Genomic DNA, 22,300 nt, shown 5'->3' with positions numbered 1-22,300 from the left:
CTAAATGCAACAGAAAGTAACAAAGGTAAAAAGTTGTTGCATACTGTTGCATTTAGCAGGCAACTGGAGTCCAGTGTTTTGTTGCATCTTGTTGCATAGCAGGGTAACTGCTCATAGTGCCAAGGCAATGCAACAGAATCCACTGTTGCATTTGGTTGTATTTAGCAGGGTAACTGCTCATAGTGCCAAGGCGATGCAACAGAATCCACTGTTGCATTTGGTTGCATTTAGAAGGGTAGCTGCTCATAGTGCCAAGGTGATACAACAGAATCCACTGTTGCATTTTGTTGCATTTAGCAGGGTAACTGCTCATAGTGCCAAGGCGATGCAACAGAATCCACTGTTGCAATTTGTTGCATTTAGCAGGGTAACTGCTCATAGTGCCAAGGCGATACAACAGAATCCACTGTTGCATTAGGTTGCATTTAGCAGGGTAACTGCTCATAGTGCCAAGGCGATACAACAGAATCCACTGTTGCATTAGGTTGCATTTAGCAGGGCAACTGCTTGGTGCCAAGGCTGGTATGCACTGGGTTCACTGCACAGTGCAATAGAATCCACTGTTGCAATTTGTTGCATTTAGCATGGTTCTTATTTCAGCCAAGTTGCACTTTGTTGCATTTGGCAGCGTGCCTAGAGAAAACCTGTTGGGGGTTGAGGGCCTTCTTATTAAAACGTAAACATTTTCTTTATCTGTTTGTAACTAAATTCAAGACCAAAGGGTGGCGTTTCTTACTCCATTCATTCTTATTCACCTGATTCCGTCCACTTCTATTTTAATGTCTTTGCCTGTACAAATTGTTAACTTCCACTAATTTTTGTACAAACTGCAAGGAACTTAACTGTAAATAACGTGGAATGAATGAGCTATTATGTTAATAAAAAAAAGGAATAACATAAATTGGAAAAAAAACCAGCATCTTTGTCTTACCTTTCAAGTTTGTTTTATTCAACCATACTAAGAGGCACACTTCTTTAAAAGCTCTTTTCATGAGTTTTTCTTTCCCAACTTTTTCTTTTATAGAAAAGTATATAAGAAATTGCTCTAGAAAACAGAGCCAACAAGTACTAATGCAAGAATACAAAAGGTTCAAAAAAAGTGCTTTTGGCTTGTGAGTTGATTATGTATGTACATGTACACTGTTGGGCAGAGAAATACAGTAAGAAAAATATGTCTGACTTGTTATGAAATATGTGCCTTGGTGAAAAGATCAATACACAGTATGCTATTTACAGGCCCTTCAAGATCCTCATTTCTCACAGGTAACCAAGGAGTTTTGACTTGCGTACACCCTGTAACTCATGGACTCTGTGTTTGCATGGTGAACACAGAATTTCTTTGCTGGTGACCATGTGCGTGGACGGATGACAGCACCATGAAATTTGGCCAAGATGGAAAATCTTGTTTTAAGTTTTTTACCCAGTACTTTTTAAATCTCTCAACACTCACTGTGCGTACTAAGCCATTCTTTTGTTTATGACGTAGTTTAGTTTCTGAGGAACACCTCAAATTCAGAGGGAAAAAAGTATTGGGATGTAGGTAACGCTGCTCATGTTTTCCCGATCAGTGAGTTCAGCAGTTTGATCTCCTTAGAGTAATCCATACCATCCCTGAAAAAAAAAAAACAATAAAAAAAAATGTTGAAGAATTGGACTAGTGTTGTAGAATTGGAACGGTGATGTAGTCATCGGCAGCGGAACCTGGGGGCCAGGGGGCCCATTGACCCCCCCCCCCCCCACTTTGGCAGGTCCCAAAATAGTGTATTGTAGGTTCTATATCTGGGTAAACTTTTAATAAGTATTATAGTCTAGTGTCTCAGGAAATAACAGGATCTAATGATTGCTTTCGATTATCAGGAAGGCCCACATATACTGAAGTTCCCATGGCATAGATTGCGGGGCATGGTGCAACATTCACTCTAGGCACCCCCCCCCCCCCCCCACTCTCATAACTGTTCCACCACCGCTGGTTGTAGTCAAGTCCGTCACAAGTCCATCACAAGTCCGTCACAAGTCCATCACAAGTCCATCACGAGATGCTACTTACTCAACTGGGGTCTCCAATATGAGAGGGATGTTATCAAAGCGTGAATCGTTCATCAGTCGCTGGAAGGCCTTCAGACCGATCTGTCCACGGCCAATGTTCTCGTGTCTGTCCAGATGACTGCCGACTTTACCTGCCAATGAGAAAGATTTGCACCAAGCAAACATCAGCTGAGAGCCCATCGGAAGCAGTTTACACCACATGATATTTTGGCTGTTAACTTGTTTTTACTAAGCAATTACTATTTTCTGTACTGAGCAATTTTCTGTGCTCAAAAGCTCCATGAATTTTTTCCAAGTTAGCATTTTGCTTATGTGGTGATCGATACCTTTGGAGTCATTCAGGTGAACAGCCACGAGGTACTTGAGACCGATGATTCGATCAAAGTCAGACATCATTTTCTCATAACCAGCTTCAGTTGACAGATCAAAACCTAACGGAAAAAAATTGAAAAATGAAATTTGAAATGAAAGTCTGTAACATTTGAGGCATCTAGATTTCAACATGAACACAGAACACATCCTTCCACATAACATAGTGGCTAGGTAGCTCTTTGTGCACACCAATATCTCAAAGTGCTCAACAGTTATTACTCCAGTTCATCAGGCCATGAGACCAGTTATCTGCAGCTGCTCGAGATCAGCGCAGTTTGGTCTCTACCCTCACAGGTACCCATTTACTCCTGGGTGGAGAGAGGCAATTACAGTAAAGTGTCTTGCCCAAGACCACACAAATACAATGTTCCTGTCAGGTTTCGAAAACACAAAGCAGCCCTGTGGCATTTCCCGGAATGGACAGATCAGCTGGTACAAGTTAAGACACAACTGTGCAGACATCACAGAGAAGTGCCAAGTCTTTCAAAGTTTTTTTTCCTGATTTTTAATCTCTGGCAGGAGCTTCTACATGTCACTTCGTGGTCAGTCGGTCGGTAGGATGGTCTGTCTGTCTATCTGTCTGTACCCAGAAAATTGACTTAAGTATGGTGTTCCATATGTGCCATCAGCGTCGCATTTTTTGCCAGAGCTTATTGTGCACTCGCACTCGTTTTTTTTTTACCTGCTGCAAAAGCATGGCACGTGTCGAGACAGACGCCGATCCGTGATTTGTCAGTCACTCTCTGGATGATGCCGCTCAGCTCTTCAAACCTGCCTCCAATTGTGCTCCCTTGACAACTCATGTTTTCAATCACTACGGTAACAAATGAGGACAAGAACAATTTCAATTTCAGGTGAAAATGTTCTCCTATTGGGTACTGTTGGATATGGAACACACTATTGTTGGGTTAGGATAAACTCCAAACCTCTGAGATCTTTCAAAATCCATCAGGTCTTGGAGGAGTGTGGAATATGTGAAGTCCAAACAGTATACATGTAACTCTAAACAACATTGCCTGAAAGATATGAAAGTTATTTAAACAAGTCCTGCAATGGGCTCCGTGCGCGAACAAGAGAGGGCGCTTTTTTACCACTTTCCAGAGCCCAGCGGACAGGACAAACTGTGTGCGTGTACTGTTTCATGCGCGTACAGCGCAAACTACGCACGACTAATTTTATTTTGAATGCGCACAAAGCCACTGCGTATTCGCGTGAGTGTCAGGCATTGTCAGTAATGCATTTGAATTTCTCTCTTTTTTTTCCGCTATGATCTGTCATGTATTGCATAATTCCGTACACATTATCACTGTTTTCGTTATAGTGGTCTAACCTAAGTCTCCTGTTCTTGCCGTAGAGGAAGTAATTGTGCACAAAATCAGCGGATCCAAGGAAAAATTGCATGCCTGTGAAACAATGCACTGTGCCAGAAGCGAGGTAATTGTTATAATATTGGTTCATGGTCTCCACCGAGTAGCAGTTTTTACTGATTTATCAACTCATTGTTCTGCTGTATACAAAGAGTTAACTTGACACCAGATTACTTCAACTTGTGATGACTTGTGATGACTTGTGATGACTTGTGATAACTTATGATTGACTTAATTACATCTGTGACTTGGTCGTTTGTGAGGCCGTGTCCGAAACCGGCTTCCAGAGTTACGGCTACGTCTATTGTCAGCGCGTCCCTGCATATTTTCAATGGGTGCAGACCTAGACCTAGCTCTAGACAGCTGATTCCGATGCAGCCTGAGACAGCAGCGGCTTACCAGTCATGACTTTGTTTGTTTGTTGGTGCACTTTGTTAATAGACTCTCCAATCTTGTCCAGACATTCCTCCACTGTGATCTGGCCACAGGAAGACCCTGCATTTAAAGTCAAAAAAAAAAAAAACCCAAACAAACAAAGTCAAAACTTTTATGTCATACAAGCAACCCTAACTCCCTAGGCCTTTTTGCTAGTATGTAACCTCAATCCTGCAAAATCCTCCAATTGGCCTCATGGGAAAATTGCATATAGCCTCAATCCTGCAAATTCCTCCATTATTTCTTGAATAAGGTCCATGGAGGGGTGACCACTGCCTGAATCCTGCCAATATGTTGAGTGACATCTTGAAGCAGTACGGAGGATTTCAAGCATAATCCAGGCCTATATTGATGCATGGCTGAGCAAAAACAACACAAGGTCCGGCTCAAGACCTTGACAAAGTGCACCCTACAAAATCAGTAACGCACTTTTACCATGTAACCTCAATCCTCCAAATTCCTCCACTTTGCCAAAAAGGATTTTGAAGGATTCAGGGCGGTTAGGGTTAAGGCAAAATTCAACACTTTCAAATATCAAAACTTTTGGCTTCTTGATACTTTGACAAGCACAATCATTGCCAAAGTAATGTCTTTCTCCGAGACCATGCCCCATATCATTTGAAATAAAATATCACATTTTCACAGCAATCTCCTACACACCAGGATGGAAGTTGTACCGTGTCAGCCCCAGCTTCTCGCACCGATTCAACTCGTCCGCCAGGGCCTCCCGCGACTTGCGAAGCGTCTCGTCGTTCGGGGAGCCGCAGTTCATTAAGTAGGAGCCGTGGGGGAGGATTAAGTGAGGGGGGAAGTCGTGGTCCCGGCAGGCCTGGCGGAATTGCTCGGCGGGTTTGTCCTCTAGCGGCTTGGCGGCCCACTGACGCTGGGAGCGCAGGAACAACGCAAAGGCTTTGGAGCCTGTGGCTACAGCACCTTTGACGGCTTTGTCCAGACCTCCTGTGAAGCCAAAAAGAAAAAGCTGTTAAGCTCAAGAATTGTGCTGCAACTTCAGCATCCTCCAAACTATAGTTGGGATCTATAGTCCAAACTATAGTTGGAAATACTCCAACTATAGTTGGGGCCATATTGCTATCACTGAGGTGTAACATTATTATAAAGGCTTTTGAAAGATGTACCTGAAATGCTCATGTGAGCTCCAACAAACTTGGCTGTCCTGGATGCAACCTCTTTGGCCATCTTTGGAATCGCCTCACTTTCTGTCTCACCGTTCCCCTCCTCCTTTACCACTTCCTCTTCTGCCACGCCTTCTTCTGCCACACCTTTCTTAGCCGCACCCTTTTTAGCCCCGCCCTTCTTTGCTACAGCTTTTTTTGTCAATGGCTCCTTGGCTGTTTTCTTGGTCCTTGTCCTAGAAATCACCTCGCCTTCAGTCTCATCGTTCCCCTCCTCCTTAACAACCACTTCCTCTACTGCCACGCCTTCTTCTGCCACACCCTTCTTGGCTGCACCCTTTTTAGCCCCACCCTTCTTTGCCACAGCCTTTTTCGTCTGTGTTTCCTTGGCGGATTTCTTGGTCTTCGTCTTGAGTCCTGTGCTCAATTTCTGCTTTTTCTCTTGTGTTGTGGCAACCTCCGCATCCAATTCCTTTCTTTTCCTCTTTGGCTGAACGCAAGATTCGGTTCCAACATCCACAGTTTCTTTCGGCTTTTTTGGTTTTCTGACTTTCTTTTTACTTCCGCCCAAATCACCAGCTTCCTCCACTGGATCAACCTTTCCTTGCTCCTCGGTTTCTCGATCAAGTTCAGCTGTCTTCTTTAAAATCTTCCTCTTTCTGACGTTGTTCTCTTCAGCATCGGCTGCTTTTCTTTTCGAGGCTTTTTTGACAGTTGACTGTTTTTCTTCACAACTTGCGCGACCGGATTTTTCCAACTGTTCCTCAGCTCCGTTAGCTATTTTATCTTTCTTGGGAATCCTCGTTCTTTTCTTTGCTTCCTCTGACTCTTTGGCCGACTGGCCGGCTGCAGATTTGGAAGACTTCACTCCCGACGACTGTTTCATATCATCTTTGTCGGAAGATAGTTCTTCTCTGGATTTTGTCCTTGCAGATTTCGTCTTTGAGATGCTGACTTTAGTCTTGGCCTTTAGTGACGGTGTTTCCTCCTCTTTAGCCTTTGATGCTCTTGTCGTGCGTTTAGAGCTTACTTTTCTGGTTTCCTTCTTAGGCTTCATCACAGCTTCTTCTCCTGTGTACACACAAATTAAATAAAAATGTTTATGACACAACATTAAAGGAGTATTTGGAATCATTGATCTTATCTTGATGATAACATTTACACAATTCAGTTCACTTTATTCCAGAAAAAAAGACATTCCTATACATCATACATGTACATGTAGCCGTACACTCACAATAACAGTGACACCCTAATTTAACACTAGATCTCCTGTTCCTTGCTCTAGACATCTTCAGAACCTGAAGTTGAACAAACCACGTGTGTTTACTTTAGTGTAGCTGCCTGCCCATTAAAATTGAATAGCGCCCTCTAGCTTATTGTGTTATGCTTTTGGACTCTGATGGTGGTCAGCATACCAAGGGTTATTCTGAGCCTGCGGTGCCCGAAATCCAACCTTTTCCATAAAAGAAATATCCTCACCAAAAAACTCCAGATTGCTCGAACTTTGTGGAAACTTTCTCCCTCTTCGCTCTTATCCCTTGGCCTTCTCAGTCCTCATCTCACGACATGACCCTCTCTCCGAGTTTTTTTAAGGGTTGTCAAATTTGGTATGGAGGGCGCACTTTCAAGTTAACAGGTGCATCTCGCACTAGCACTATGATCTCGCATACGACAATACGAACGTACACAAAAAGTAGGCATACTACGTACAAAACAAATTAAATCGTCATGGGTCGGTTCGTTCAAAGAAAAGTCTCTCGGCATACTTTGTTTGGAGTCCAGCCAACTGACGGGCTAGTCCTTTCAAACGTTGACAATCGGCTGTTCACAACCACATAGTCGTGTTTCAGAACATTGTCGTCCACCCCAAAACGACGAAATAACACCGGGAAATAACACCAAAAACACCGAAAACTGAACCAGTTCGCAGCACCGTGCAGTGTCAAAACAGCGGGCCGTGCTGCGCGGGACGGGACCGGGACGGCGGGACTGACTCGCGTGTGGTAAAACCGACATTTTTCTCGTACTCGCGGAGTAAAACTCATCGCCATCAACAACGATGCCTTTTGCCAAAACTTCCACCCTCCTCTTAGCCCTCTTTGCGGGTTTTGTCGGGCTGATCTTGGGCGCAGTGTCCATCGGCACGCCGTACTGGACCCAATCCACATACAGCGGGCCAGTCAGGACTTACTTCATGAGTAACGGGACGATGTTGCCTCAGCCCCCTCCGAGGATGCTGATTCGGAACCGGGGATTGTGGGTTTTCTGTCATTATTTGTTGAATGTGAACTATACTGATTATGGAGAAGTAACGGAAAGCGATGAACCAGAAGATGGTAAGTAGATGGGACTAGTAAGTAGAATGTCATCTTGTTCCTATTTTAAGAATTTAGTTATTTATTTTCACTTTGACTTCTTCGCAATATTTTTAAAGTAACATGTTGCAGCCTCGCTAGGTCATGGAAAAAGTTACAATTTACCCATATATTTTAAAACCCACTAGGCCTATTGTGTTAAAAATATAATGATGTAAAGGATAAAAACGGTGAAAAATATAAAAAATGAATAAATTACAGTCAGCAATTGTGATTTCTTGTTTCCTTCTTCCATATCATTCTTGTAAATTAACTGATTGTATTTTCAGTGACGGGTTTCTTAAAAATGTGTACTATAAACGGCTCTGTTTATACCTTATTACTAGTACTACCAAAACACTTTTTTTTATGGCAATCAGTGAAATTGTTGCATTACAAAAAGTTAAACATTCTAATGTGGATCAAGAAAAAGCCGTGTAGGCCTAATAATAGGAATCACGTGAGCTTTAAACTTGTATATTTTATTGAACACGGAAATTTTTCTATTTTGAGCATTTGCTGATCTCTCTAAAAAGAGGCTTCTTTTACTTTTAGGGGGTTGCCTACATAATTTAATCAGGCTGCAAATTCAAAATTTGGAACTTAATTATTCCATAAGTGATTATTCCATAAGTAAAAATGGGAGATTTCTTTGTTCATTGTCTCATTTGTTGCATGAAAAACAACATTTTAAAATCTATATTTAGGTGAAACTCGACAGTACCGGTATATATACATCTATGTTTTCTATGTGTTAAATGTTCATGATTGCATCCGTGTTTTGGCCCGTATTGAATGTCACATTTTTTTATTTGAAGTGAAGCCACTAATTGATGACTCATGACTTACGTGAATCAAAATCAATGGATACTTGGAGTCGTTCACAATTTACACACCGCTATGGTTCACCGTGGAAGCATGACCATCTGGCAACAATTCCCGGTCATGTCAAAAATTTGGGTTTTCTGGAACACGGCTCTCGCCATGCAGAAAATTTGTACTGAGAGTCAATATTTGTCGTCGGTGCGAATATTCTTGGTTTCACACGTGAGGTGCCAGTAACAGTAATTAAAACAAAATGAAACAATAGTTTCAGATAATGACAGCAGATGGCAGTGGTCGATTTGGAGTGCCATTTTCTGGTGGGGGGGGGGGGGGGGAGGGGGGGGGGGATAGGCAGACCTGAGGTGCCTCAAAGGCCTAACAGCTGCAGTTGCATCCAAAAATGATACTTGTAACCCTGGAACCCTCTGGAAAAATAACGGCTTTTTGCTTTGGGCACAAACAGATCCGCTTTGCGAGCAGACTGGCTCCCTGTCGGCACAATATCGATACTGATTGTGGGGTGGGAACCAGCCTACCCTGTGAGAATGAAATTATAATTTTAAAGTTGTTAAGTAATAATTCAGTACAACTAAACATGGGCAATTTTTTATGATCAATGTCTCGTTTAAAAGTGAATAACAAATTGTATCTATAATAGCAATTTGGAAATGGAATCTATTTTTTGGTATGAAACTCCAAAAATATCATGGAGAATGCAACTTTAAGACCTCCCTTAAAATTCCTAAATCAACCATTGAATTGCTGTTTTAATCCTTTAAATACCATTTTTGCATTGTCTTTGAAAAACCAAATCAGCAAATAATCTGTAGAATTAGATAGAAAGTAAATCCCATCAATCATGTCTGACCACTGGGTTATTAATGTGCTAATTACACGACCCTAGCTCAAGTGGATAATTTATTCATGGCCTGGATGTGTGTAAGGACACGTTTTTTTTACGCAGCCTTGGCAGGACATACACTTGTAATCCTGTTTAAGTTGTGTGAGAAATGATTGAGTAACAGGTGTGTATGAGTGTACGGAGTAATTACTTTTAATTTCAGAGTGAGAAAATTTGGTTTGACGTGGTGTGAAAATACACTGTGTCCTGTTGGCGTTTGTTCAGCTAGGCCACTGGTTTTCCATTTTAAAATGTCTGTTTTCCTTTTTCAAGGGTTTTTTCTCCATTTGCAAGAAATTTGTTCATTAAACTTTGGAAGAAAATCTGTTTCCACTTCATCGTTTTTGTCATGTAGTGGTTGTTTACTGAATTTGGGTTGAAGAAAGTTGTTTATCAAGTAATTTTGAGTACTACATAAACAAACAACACTGGACATAAATGCTTTAAATTGAAAACAAATGTTTTCAGAGATAACTTCCAATGTTTTGTATTAATTTTAATACTTTTTATGCAGCTACCTGGCTTTCTTCCCCTTCAAAAGCTGTAGTCTGTTTCACAAGTTGAATTTCTTTAAAATTAAATTCTATTCTGTTTTCTTACTTTTCTGGTAAAGCTGACAATGGGTCAACATGTTTTGTTTTTTTGTTCGCATCCGATGGATTCTAATGGATTGACATATTTTGAATAACACATCGTATTCTATTGAAGTTGATAGGAGTGTTTATAAATTTTGAAAAGTTACTACAAATATTTTGCAGCAATGTAAGATAAGATATTTTGGGTCCTATGTGAATTCAAAATGTACACATGAGGTTTGTTGCTGGATCATGAATAATTATTTGAATGTTACACTAAGCACTTAACTACATGTATGCCATAATTTACGTACGCTTTTCTATGTGAGCATGTTTACGGGTAGAGTACATGTACATGTAGGGCTTTGTATTGGAAATGCATTATTACCCACAATGAAATTCCTGATGCCGACCCACAATGAATGGATGATGCAGGTAGACTATTTGTACTCCAAGGTCACAGAATATTGATAAAAAATGACGAGCGTGCAGCCTGTCAAATGCTTTATACATAGTAGTCGTAGAATACTGAAACTAAAAGATATTGAACTCTGTCCTGTACATGTTTGTGTACGCATTGGCACCATATGGTCAAATTTATTTGTTTCATAATCCAGACTCGTATATGGTTGTTTAATTGTTCACGTTCTTGGTTTCAAATTCCCTAAATGAAAATAATACTACTACTGACGTCATTTTAGATCTTTAGAGCGCACAGAACTTGCAAAAGGCAGAAATAACGTAGTAGATAGGCACCGTGTAATCGGTTGTAATTGAAGGCTGACCAGCAAGAACTATGGTCCACTGTCCAAATCTGAAAAAAATTTGTTGTTGATCGTAAACTTTTATTGCCTGTCATTGCATAGCGGTTCTTGCATAATGCTGATCATTAGCCGTTATATCTCCTATTCAAATTTTTGTGAAGATAGAAATTACGTAATTTATGCCCACTTTTCCTTTTTGCAAAATAGAAAAAAACTTGTATCTTTAATTGACAATTTTCAATAAGAAATATAAGTACATGTCGAAGAGTGACATTTTTGTATGTCTAAGAATATTACCTTGTTGCGAAATTCCCCCAGATTGAAAAGTCACAGTCCTTTAAAGAAGTTTTATGCATTATATTTGATTGTAAATTTAAAACTTTCAAAATCAAAATTAATGAGAAATGAAAACCCTGTTGCAAATTCCACAGCATTTGCAATGAAAAAGCTATTTTCAGTTGTATGTGCACATTTAGGCCAATAGGCCCCCCCCCCCCCTATATCCCAGCAGAATCAATTGTCTCTGTGCCTCTGACAAAGATTTGGCAATAATTGAAAATGAAATCCCTCAAACTTTTATGGACTTTAAACGTAAAAAGCGCATGTATCCATCAGTATTGGTGCTCAAGGCGCTACATTATTACCCTGCTTATTGGGACTTTGTGTCAATGAAACACTCCAAAGACAATCGCAGTGCTCTGGGGAGTATACAGATCGATGCTGCCATTTCAGCTGCAAAAGCAGCTAAAATCAATCACAATAACCATCTCTGCCCTCACAGGTACCCATTGACTCCTGGGTGGGGAGAAGCAATGAGTGACAAAGTGCCTTGCCCAAGGGCACACGCACCATAACCCCAGGCTGGACTCGAACCCACAACCTGCAAAATTACCCGCAGACCACAAATTCAATGCTCCAGACCAGGAGGCAACCGCACTCAACTCCAAATAAATACCCACATTCAAAATGAAATGATACATGTAAGGCCAAAAAAATAAAATATTCGGTCTCTGGTCAGACCGAAGTTCCGGAATTGATGCGGTGACGCGTTTTTTTGGGTGGCTTTTTTTTTTCAAGCTTGTATTGTACAGACAAGGTGGGTACTATTTTGCTTTTTTGTGTCCTCATTATACACTGGTGTCCTCCATAATTTGCCTTGGTGCCCTTTATCATTTGCCTTGGTGCAATTTCCCCATTCCTTGGTGCTCCTTGGTACAAAAATTTGTAGTTGCTGTTGTAGCTTCCGTGTTAATTTGAAAAAAAAAGAAGGTTGACGCGCATGATTAAAATCGACGCGCGCTGACCAGAGACCGAGTATTTTGTTCTTTTGGCCTAATCTTCCTTCTTTTTTTTTTTTAAGTAATAGGCCTACTACAGGTTGTGAAAATGTAACGGGTGCCAGCCTATTGCTTCAAAGCAATTAACTTTTTATAAAGTCTAAGGTTATTTTGCACAATTGTGGACAGGTACATAGTAGGCCTCTAAAAATGGAAACAAATGACTACAAACAAAAAAAAACCTACTGGTTGTGTGAGTTTATGACTTGTGTGGGTTTACTTTTATGGGGGCAAGAGTTTTACATGAAGCATGTTTATTTATAGCCCTAACAGTCCTGAATCCTCCAATTTTTGATATGATTTTGCACACCCCTGCGTTGTGTCTTAGGAAAAAATCAGGAAATTATCTGGAAAGTATATCAACAGTTTTGGGATGCCCATTTCTTCTTTCTTTTTACTTGAAAGATATTAAAGTTGGGTGATTCATTGGGGAAGATTAGCAAATATCACCCATATGAATTAAATCTTTCCCAAAGGCAAAAAAAAAAAGCAGATGATGTATTGTCCATTTTAGCCAGTTTGCAATCAACAAACAATCATCAGATTTGTTGAGTGCTATGTTTTGAATTGGTATTTTCTACTCAAGTCATAATGGGCCATCTTCCCTAATGTACGTACGTAACAATACATAGTTGTACAGCACCCTTTTCCGCTTGCACAGGATCACTTACATACCTGTAGTTTGTCAAGATTTACGTTCGTCGTTTTTGACGGCTAGGAGAAGTTGACCTCCCTTCGGGCCCGACTAATAGCCTGTATATAATTTCCGCTCTTGTGCAGTAGCCCACGTACTTCTGATTTTCCAAGACCAAACTACGGAATATAATCACCGCTGGTCCTATATTTCACGTGTTAGTGCCCATTAAAATGGCAGTTCCGTCGGTAGTTATGATCAGAACAAGAAGAGGGTGAGAGGCAGAAAGTTTGGAATGGCGTAAAGATCAGCAGAAATTGATTTGCGGCGGTAAGAAATATTTATACCGTGCGGTTCTAGTGGGAGGGGCCAAGTGCAAAACCCTTATATTCTTGCCTAAAAAAGAGAAATAAAACCAAAATGAAAGGGGAAGAAACAACAAACACACAAACAGACAAACAAACAAACTTTACATAAATTTCTGAGAATAGGCATTTAAAAATGTTACAACACAACTGCAAACATCAAAAAACAAAAGTACCAAATTATGAAAAACCTTACTTGACTGTAAAGTTTGTAAACTAAAAGTCTTAAGTGTCCTGTGAAATCATGGCACCTGGTGTGCTGTCAATTTTAAGAAAAGTGGCATTTTTGTATCAATTTCCAATATTGGTCGGCCGACCATCGTTGGACAAAAATACTTCCCCCATTTACTGAATTTAGTTAGTCCACATTTTGTTTGCAATCGGTTTCATCCGTAGACGGGTGCAGGACATCTAGTCTGGTTCCCTTACCTGACAATTCCCCTACCGGTATGTCTATAAATTGCTCTGTTTTGTCTGAAGTAGGGTCAGGGAACCAGACTACAAGAACAGCATTAGTTTCTTGGTTTTTCCAACATCTATGAACACAAAACTTCAGGTCAGTGTAACAATATTTGCTGTAAAATTTTTACCCCCAAATCCATCCATTTCTGAAAATTACAGCAAAGGCAAATGTTGTATTACCTTTAAACATGTTCAATGTATCTTATAAAAACTGATGCAACTTTCAGCGTAGTACCATGTGTGCTGCCGCTGTTCCAGTCTCAAAATAAATTTTACAAAATGCCTGATTCACATTCCTTTGTAAGGCTTTAATCATCTTAGGGCTTGGAAGTATCAATTGTCTGGTTCGGTTTCTCATTTTCAAGGATATTTTTTTTAAACAGGTTCCGACAATGAGAAGATTCAGAGGATTATGGAATTAAGGTTTTATAGTACAAAAAAGTCCCCCCCCCCAAAAAAAAAAGAGTAAGATTTTGTCAATAGGCATACCGAGAAACTCAGAATAACGTCTTGGTTATGGCCAATTTTGAAGTGTACATGAAAACGATTGTGCCGTCAAGAACAGGATTTTATCGGAAAATTTCTCCCCTGTGACAGCGCAAAAGCAATGATTTTTTTCGTTTGATTTAAGAAAGAAAAATAACGACATACATGATACTATTTTTTATATTTGGTCAAAAAAAATAGCAACTGTCACTTTTTTCCAGCATCACGTGTATGTTGACCCTCATTTAAATATGTACATGTCTACATGTATGGAATTATCTTAATTAATTCTTAAATAAATTTTGCAAAAAAGAGAATCTTTTATTGGTTTTTGCTGCTGTGCCATCATGCCATGTTGGCAATACTGTTGACATTCTGCCTTTGGCACATTTCTATCATTATGGAACGGAGGAAAATGTTTCAGCAAATAACTGGGTTTTGGAGGCAACAGCACACGTTGTTCACAGAATGTATTGATCAGTATGCGTTGCATGCGTATATAGTTTATTGGCGCAACGGATCAATAATCTTTGGATCAGCAATGAGAATAGAACATGTGAATGCTCACGAAACGGCAAACCATATAGGCCTACTGTAAAAAAGTCTTTTCGGTCAATGTCTTGTGCATGCAGATTATACAGAAACATGAGAAATGCTGCATCACACTCACAGTTTGTGCGTACAAAAGATTGTACGTCTCCACAGGGCAATTTCTATAGGTGAATACTTCTCCACAAGGTTATCACGAAATATGTAGATTTTACTCAAAACTAGGAATTTCCCAGGTGTGTTGATTTGTCGCAAATTAAAGTATTTTATGTAAGAGCTACTAATTCTGAATTTCAGCCCAGGAAATTAATTCTGGTTAAAATAGGAGCATTTTGAAACTATATTTTCATATTCTAAAATGTTAGTAGACGAGAACAAAGAAATGACTCCACAAGGATACAAATTCCAGTTTGTACATGCTGAAATGTGTTGAAATTAAGATTAGAATGAAAAGGTGACAGAGCATTTTTTGAGAAATCCCCCCCCCAAAAAAAAATTCAGCAACTTAAGAGGTTCAGTCTTACAAAATGTATGTTAAAGTCACTGTCAAGATGTTCAGATCTGATCACATGCTCAGTATTCACCACTCAGCCTGAGAGCTTTTCATTGCTTACTGTGCCACATCGACTTACAATGCAAATTTTTCTTTTGTGTTTAAACTGGTGAATTGTCAAGTAAAATTGGTGCTCCACGGGCACATGAAAGTTACTCATTGCAAATCCCAGCATACATGTATGTACTAAAAACTGTGTTGTGGATGTGCTACGGAAAAGTTGATGATTCATGTGCACCTATTAATGATAAATGTTCCTTCTAATCTTTTTTTTTCCTTCAGATCTGTCCATACATTGACTAGGCCTATTGTGTGAGTTGTGAATGCAAATTTACACAGCGCTTCATCGTTTTGTAGTCAGGAAACAGCCCGGGTGTGAGCACAGCCTGTACATGTACACGACAATCTACAGTGTACATATTTGTGTACATTGTCAACATGGAATGGCATTGGATATTTTTCTTGAATTTCATTTTGGAGCATACTAAAGTGTTATTTGGTTCCGTTTTATGTTCTGAATCATGTCATGTAGGGACATGTTTTGTGCAGCTCAAATGCACTGTTTTGAAAACACTTTGGGGAAAAGGCCTGGATGTCGCTATGACCCATTGCTTTTTTCTAGGTCATCTGCACTGGGGTATATTGTATCCAACAACATAAGTGAACAAATAATAGACTTAACATCGTCAAAGGATAAATTAAAAGAAGGGAGGTCTTATGATTTATAACAGTTTCAGAGGACAGGGTAGTTCTAAGAATGACCAAAATTTAATTCAGTCTAAAAATTCCACTTGTTTTTCAACATCAATTGCAATATATAACTATAAAACATTTACTAATTACTCCAACTCTTAGGCAACACAGTCAGTTGCATACATGCCTGTCGTTAGTGGAAGACAATTCATCAGTTTGCTGTCATTAATTATCTAATCAAAACGTAAAACTATTGATTACAAGGCTCACGAGTTCTTAGTCTACAGCCACTTTACGCACAGCACTCATTCCCGTGCAGAATATAGCAACGGTCAAGTAAAGGCGGGTCTTCACACATCATGTGACAACCAACCAATCTCTCAATCATTGCATTAATGTTTGCCTAGTAGCTGACGAGGACCTGGCCCAACACGCCAGACCTCGGAGTCCCAACCTCCCATCCCCCTCTTCTCCCCTTAGTAGTCCCTCAGTAGTGTTTAATTGAGAGATGTTTAATGGCATCTTGTCCCCAGGGACGCATGTAGCTGGAGAGAAGGATGCCTTCCCAGGCACTTTCTCTCTCTGGTTGCCATGAGAGCTAAATAAGAAGATTCAACCGTTCAACGGAGGCCAAGAGATGTTGACAAGGACTAGGCATTTCATCTCGTATTGAGATTTTATTGTCTCTTCTTGGGGTTTCATACTGGGTGATTTTTTTTCCTCTTGGGGGAGTCAGATAGATTCCTGGTACTTTCCTCATCTCCTACCGGTAGCTGTACAGACTGGGGTTCACATGCCACCCAGACAGATTGGGTTTTTAGTTTCTTCCTAATTCTGTTACTTGTTAGCGTCCACCTACCAATATGTCATTTTGGGGGGGGGGGGGGAACACTAAAGCAACACCAATATTACAGGGGTACATGTAAATAGACACCTACATGTACCGGTACCTACAATCTACCACCTCTAAAAGTAAAACTGGACATACCGTATTCTTCATCTAGCCCTGAAAGTTTCTTCACACTTCCAGTAAAATGCAAATAATCAAATAATTAAGAGTTTGGTTAGTCTTTCAACCAGTACCCCCCTCCTATGCTAACATGATAATTGATAATTAATTTGATGTGTTTTAAATAGAGTCGTATGAAACCCCTGGCCTCGTCTAAAGGTTTCGCCTTTGTCTCCTCGTCTAAGGCTTTGCCTTCGTATTCTCTTGACGTCAGCTAAAAGATTCTGCCGTGCTTAAATCCAATGGAATTACACCAACCGTTGGCCTTGTCTGTCACTTTTGTCAGGATTTGGTGCAGAAAGTGGACCAATACTAATACTGCATGCACTGTAGCCTGTCAAGTCAGGAGACTAGAATCATGAAGCTAAGCGTGAAGCACACGTCAAAGATGAGCCAAGAACTTTTGTAAACCCACTAGTCTTAATTGGCAGACCCTGGAATGATAACCCAAGTGTGATAATGATGACTTGCCGATGCAGAAGACATCAGTGGGGCATTTATTGCCGCAGCCCACCTCCTGAGAGTAATTCTACCAAATGAGGCTTAGATAAGTGATTATCCAATCAAGCTATTAAGATCAAAGAGTACCCAGGGGAACAAAGGATAGAAACGCTGTATCATGGGTCATGCACTTTATCATGGAGGTTCTGCTGGCTTTTGTTTTAAAGGGAATTTATACAACATTTGCAAACATCAACAAACAAAACTACACAATTATTATGAAATAATTTACTGGACTGTCAGTGAATGACAGTCCAAGGAGGTAGAATTATGGCATCTAGTGTGCTGACATTTTCAAGAAAACTGGTATGTTCATAGCCGACCAGTGTTTGAAAAAAAATTGGCTTTTTTCAAATATTGTCCCCAATTTACCATATTTAGTTAGTCTGAATTTTGTTTGCAAACTGTTACACACCTATGAACAGGTACAAGCTTTCTAGGCTGGTGCCCTGACTGTAGAATTCCCCGACGTCTATAAATTGCTCCATTTAAATTAAAGTGGGGTCAGGGAACCAGGCTACATGAACATGATTGTTTTTCTTGGTTTTTCCAGTATCTATGAACACAAAACTTCAAACAAGTCAGTGTAACAATTTGTTATAAAATACTAATCCCCCAAATCCAACCATTTCTGAAAATTAAAGCAAAAGCAAATGTTATATATATGTACAAAGCTGATGGGTCATGAGTATGTCTGTCATCAATACAATGAATTCATGTTTTTTATTTTATTTTTTTCTTTCTTAATTTTAGCTGGACCCAAAGGTTCAGCATCATCCACTAACTGATATGACCGAGTCACTCAGTATTAACAATGTCCTAAACTGCCTAAAACTTAACAAAAAAACACATTATTTTGTCCTAATTACTCTTTTATAAGCCTAAAGGCATAAACCAAATGTCTCCTTTCGAGTCTAACTAGTCACGGCAAGCCTAGACGTGGGTCATTTTTTATAAATGTAGGGTCCATTATTTCTATTTCCTTATCAGATTCAAGATCATTTACATTGATATTTCCCCAACCTCGATATTTTGTAATAATTTTGTCCCCGTTTTTCTTTTTGTGTTTGCAGCTTTTGTAGAATGCGAGGCCTATAACTTCACATCGAGCATAAAAGCCAGTGCCCCAGGGGCCTCGTACTTGAGTGTTCGGTTTTGTAAGTACCTGTACTTAATGTTTTTTTTCATTGTTTCACAAAGAAATTCATTGGTGAATCCATCGAACCATATCAGTGCTGGGGAAGTTCTGGCGGTACAGGGAGTAACAGGCAGGGTGGTTTTGGGTGTTGCATGGATAAAGATGATAAACATGTTAAGCGCTGAAGCAAATCTTATAATAATTCACCCTTAGCCTTGCAGATCCTCCAAAAGCCATTCAGGAGTTTTGGGGATTCGTTTGGTGCCCTTTGAAAGTTTTATAGGTGGAGTAGATCATTTGCAGCTATCCAAAAAGTAACTGACCAAATTATTGTTAAAAATCTTACTTGGTTTACAGATAGTACCGGTAATTGCACTAAACTCGCTGTGAAATTACTTTTTCTGGCATGCTGTCATTGCTGAGATGTTATCCATGTTTAATATATTCCACATGTGTACCTGGCAAATTTTGATTGTTGTGTTCATCCACATTTTTGCTTTCAGACATGGAAAAATCTGCCTGCGTCATAGCGTGTGCAGCGCTCATGATGCAGTTCTGTGCCGCCATGACCAGCCTCCAGGGGACGTGGACCATGCTTACCGTTCTCTTCACAGACAGCGGCATCATGTTCTTAATAGGAGGTAACATACTGGTAGTCACTATCCTAGTCAGAAAGCTCTATTTGTGTAATTGACCAATCCCAGTGTAATTTTCCAATTCCAATTGTGCATTCAAAAAACAGAGTAGTTTTGCATTGGCTTTATATTGGCGCAGCTAATACAGCAATTCTCTGTGGAATGTATAGTGCAGTTGGCGTCGACTGAAAATTGGGAAACGCACTTATGCGAAATCAGGCAATTTGCCTTCATATTGGCCGCGGTCATTTTAATGAAGATTGGTACGGCAATTATTTCATGTATTAAATGACCTAGACTATACATTTTGACGTTGAGTCCGCAAGAGTAATATAAGCGCTCTTTGCCAGTATTTCAGTAGAGTGCTTGCTGTAATATTGCCTGGTTCAGAAAATAGTTTACGTACCATATCTGAAGTATTTTGTCAAGTATTGTCAGTTTTACTAAGACATTTCAACACAAACTGGAAGAGCATATCCCTTTATATGATTTTGATGATTTTTTGGAACAGGTAAAATATTCAAGGTTCTTCTAAGTGGCCATTTTTTTTTCAAAACTTATTTAGCTGGCTTCCATCTTTGTCTGGTTCCTGACAGCAAGACAATAAGAAATGCATGATCTTCTTCATATAGCGTAGCAGTTGCCAGTATAATTCTCTCTGCATATTGTCAATTTGAAAGAACCAGAAACGCCCTCAGTTTTGTTAATTTACCCTCCCTGCCAGTCAGTCAAACAGTGCGCATTGACCAAAAAGATCCGGAATTCCGGTCAGTGGACCATGGGCCTTACGCACGAGTCGGCCATATCGAATAGAAAGTGAGGTAAAATCTTAATTTTTGGAACTTGCGAAGAGAAATGAATGCAAGTTAATTACTGCTTCAATGAATAATTTAAAATTTGTAATTTTAAACATTCCCTAATGTTTAAAGCCAGATTTAAAAAAAAATGACAGTAAAATAAGGCTGCATCATGTGTGCATAAATAGTCTGGCGCCATCCCATTCAACAGTTAACAATTAATGAATACATTCAGGGAACTTGACAAAAATGGCCAACTCGTGCATAAGGCAAAGAGAAGCACAGTCAAGTACTGTGAGAAATGTACACATAGGTGGGCAGAGGTTATGGTCAATTCCAGAACAGCCCTTGATGCAAGCCAAAATAACTCAACTTTTGCCGTTTTTTTTTCTCTCTTCTGATCCACCAGCCTTCTTCAATCTTCTCAGCACCCTGTTCTTCATGGTCAGCTTCATCTACGGCACCAACGAGGTCCCCGAGGTGTTACCCCCGTTCCCGACGGGCTACCAGCTCAACTACTCCTGGTCCTTCTTCCTGGCCTGGGCGTCGTTTGGCCTGACGCTCCTGAGCGGGACGCTGTACCTCCTCATCGCCCGGGCGTGGCACCAGGAGGAGGTGTGGGTGCGGGCCGTCTTGGAGAAACCGGGAGCCAACAAGAAGGAGGAAACGATGAGCTCGCGACGGAAACTCATGGGGAAACTCTGAGGTGGGGGAGCTGACCAAGACAGAGAGAGAGACAGGTGCTTAAGTGCTTTCATGTAGTATTCACTGAAGTGGATTTAACCAATACTGGAATCGAACCCCATAACTCTAATTTGATATTCCGGTGTTCAAAAAACTGAAGAATCATTATAATGGTGAGCCTCCTTTTCTTAAGTTTGAAGGGGGAACAGACCAAGAGAGAGTGCCAGTACTTTCATTTAGTACCGGTATTTACTCAAGTGGGTTAATTCAAGGGAGCAAAGAGGTCGACCAGTACTGGATTCTAACCATTGACCTCTGGTTTGATGTTCCGGTGTTCTACCAACAACACCAGCATAATGAAGTGTACATGTACATTATGAAAAAAGGTGGTTCCATTTTTTTTGGAGGGGGGCACTTCAATATCAACATCAATTTGGGGAATGAGAGAATTAGATGAATATTTGTCAAAGTCTATGGATTTTGTCATTTCTTCTTCAATTTCAAGATACAAAGATTGTTGGAATGCTGGCAATGTGCACAGATACACACGAAGTTTGGCTGCATTGGACATAGAGCTTTTGCCATATTTCTGTATGTCAAAGAAAGACCTTTTCAGAAACAAAGTCCTTCTTTGCTTCCATCCTCGGTCCAAAATTTAACCTCTTTCCTCAAACCCTGTATCATCAATCCATTGAAGGGAACAACATGATGATGTCCAAAAGTTGTGCTTCCAAAACAACAAACAATTTTTTAAAGGACCTTTTAAGTCTTTCACTATTATTTAAATTAATATTGAATTTCTGTGCAAGTGGGTGTACCATACGTGTAAATTGTCTCTCAAATGTTCCTCAGCTGAACTTATAATGATCAGTGACTGTTCTTTGAGAGTTAAACATTTCAAATGGCTGATTTGCCATAGCGATCAAATTTCTGCTTCTGATATGAACATTAAGAGATGGTATTCAATTGCTTCCATTAAAAAAGGAATCTTTTCTCAATTTCTGCTTCCTGATTTTTGAGCAACCATTTAACAAGATGGGATTTGTTCATTCTACATTTTGTCGTAACCTAATCTCAAATACATGCAACACAGGTAGTCTTTTGCATACCGATGAGTCTTTTATAATGAATCTTAAAATATTCTCCACAAGTCCCATACACTCCTGACTCTGCGTATCAGGTGTCAACTTTAATCATGCCGCTGACGTTCATTGCGGGGTGTGTCATAATTCATGGTTCCGAGCAGCGTCTAGACCATCCTATACTGAATTACTAGATGATCATCATTGGCAAATTTTCGAGGAGCGGCTAGGCACAAATATATGCTAAGCGTAGAAAGTACTTGTTGGAGGAGAATGGTTATCAGCCAAATAGCATGCAATGCATGTTGCTTTTAACTGGTACTCGACTGATTTTTTTTTTACACAAAATTTTGCAAAACAACAATTTCTGCTTGAACGCCATATTGGAACTGGGCCAATTTAATGGCTCAGGTAACCAGTGAATTTCGTGCTTACAATCACCATGTTGTGGTAACAGCGCTAGCAGAAAAATTCTGTGCTAACCCTGTAAGCACAGAATCCTTCGTTACGGGACGTACCTGGTACACATTAAAGGCAGAACCGTGCTAACCTGTGAAATATGCTTACTGTAAGCACAGAATTTGTCTGCAGAAGTAAACA

At 40.0% G+C, this 22,300-nt stretch overlaps 2 protein-coding genes across 3 annotated transcripts; one reads left to right on the top strand and one right to left on the bottom strand.

Moving 5' to 3' along the window:
- Positions 1-1,428: 1,428 nt before the first annotated feature.
- On the bottom strand, positions 1,429-6,993 carry LOC119734897 (apurinic-apyrimidinic endonuclease-like). Of its 2 annotated transcripts, XM_038208523.1 has the most exons (9): positions 6,836-6,993; positions 6,591-6,654; positions 5,357-6,424; positions 4,881-5,177; positions 4,185-4,280; positions 3,101-3,232; positions 2,373-2,477; positions 2,048-2,177; positions 1,429-1,611 (listed from the first exon to the last, which is right to left on the bottom strand). In XM_038208523.1, the coding sequence occupies exons 3-9, from the start codon at positions 6,408-6,410 to the stop codon at positions 1,551-1,553; spliced, it is 1,875 nt and encodes a 624-aa protein (XP_038064451.1). In that variant the 5' UTR covers positions 6,411-6,424; positions 6,591-6,654; positions 6,836-6,993; the 3' UTR covers positions 1,429-1,550. The 2 variants fall into 2 exon arrangements, with proteins under 2 accessions (XP_038064451.1, XP_038064450.1); XM_038208522.1 differs by lacking the exon at positions 6,591-6,654 and having other exon boundaries at positions 6,836-6,992.
- A 50-nt stretch (positions 6,994-7,043) lies between these two features.
- On the top strand, positions 7,044-20,842 carry LOC119734964. The gene is made up of 4 exons (XM_038208624.1): positions 7,044-7,692; positions 18,438-18,521; positions 19,006-19,143; positions 20,344-20,842. The coding sequence occupies exons 1-4, from the start codon at positions 7,416-7,418 to the stop codon at positions 20,637-20,639; spliced, it is 795 nt and encodes a 264-aa protein (XP_038064552.1). The 5' UTR covers positions 7,044-7,415; the 3' UTR covers positions 20,640-20,842.
- Positions 20,843-22,300: the final 1,458 nt, after the last annotated feature.

This window comes from Patiria miniata, unplaced genomic scaffold, assembly GCF_015706575.1.
Source record: "Patiria miniata isolate m_02_andy unplaced genomic scaffold, ASM1570657v1 HiC_scaffold_28, whole genome shotgun sequence".
Classification (NCBI taxonomy): Eukaryota; Metazoa; Echinodermata; class Asteroidea; order Valvatida; family Asterinidae; genus Patiria; species Patiria miniata.
Note: the sequence above shows the minus strand (reverse complement) of the source record. Positions and strands in the feature narration are given on the sequence as shown.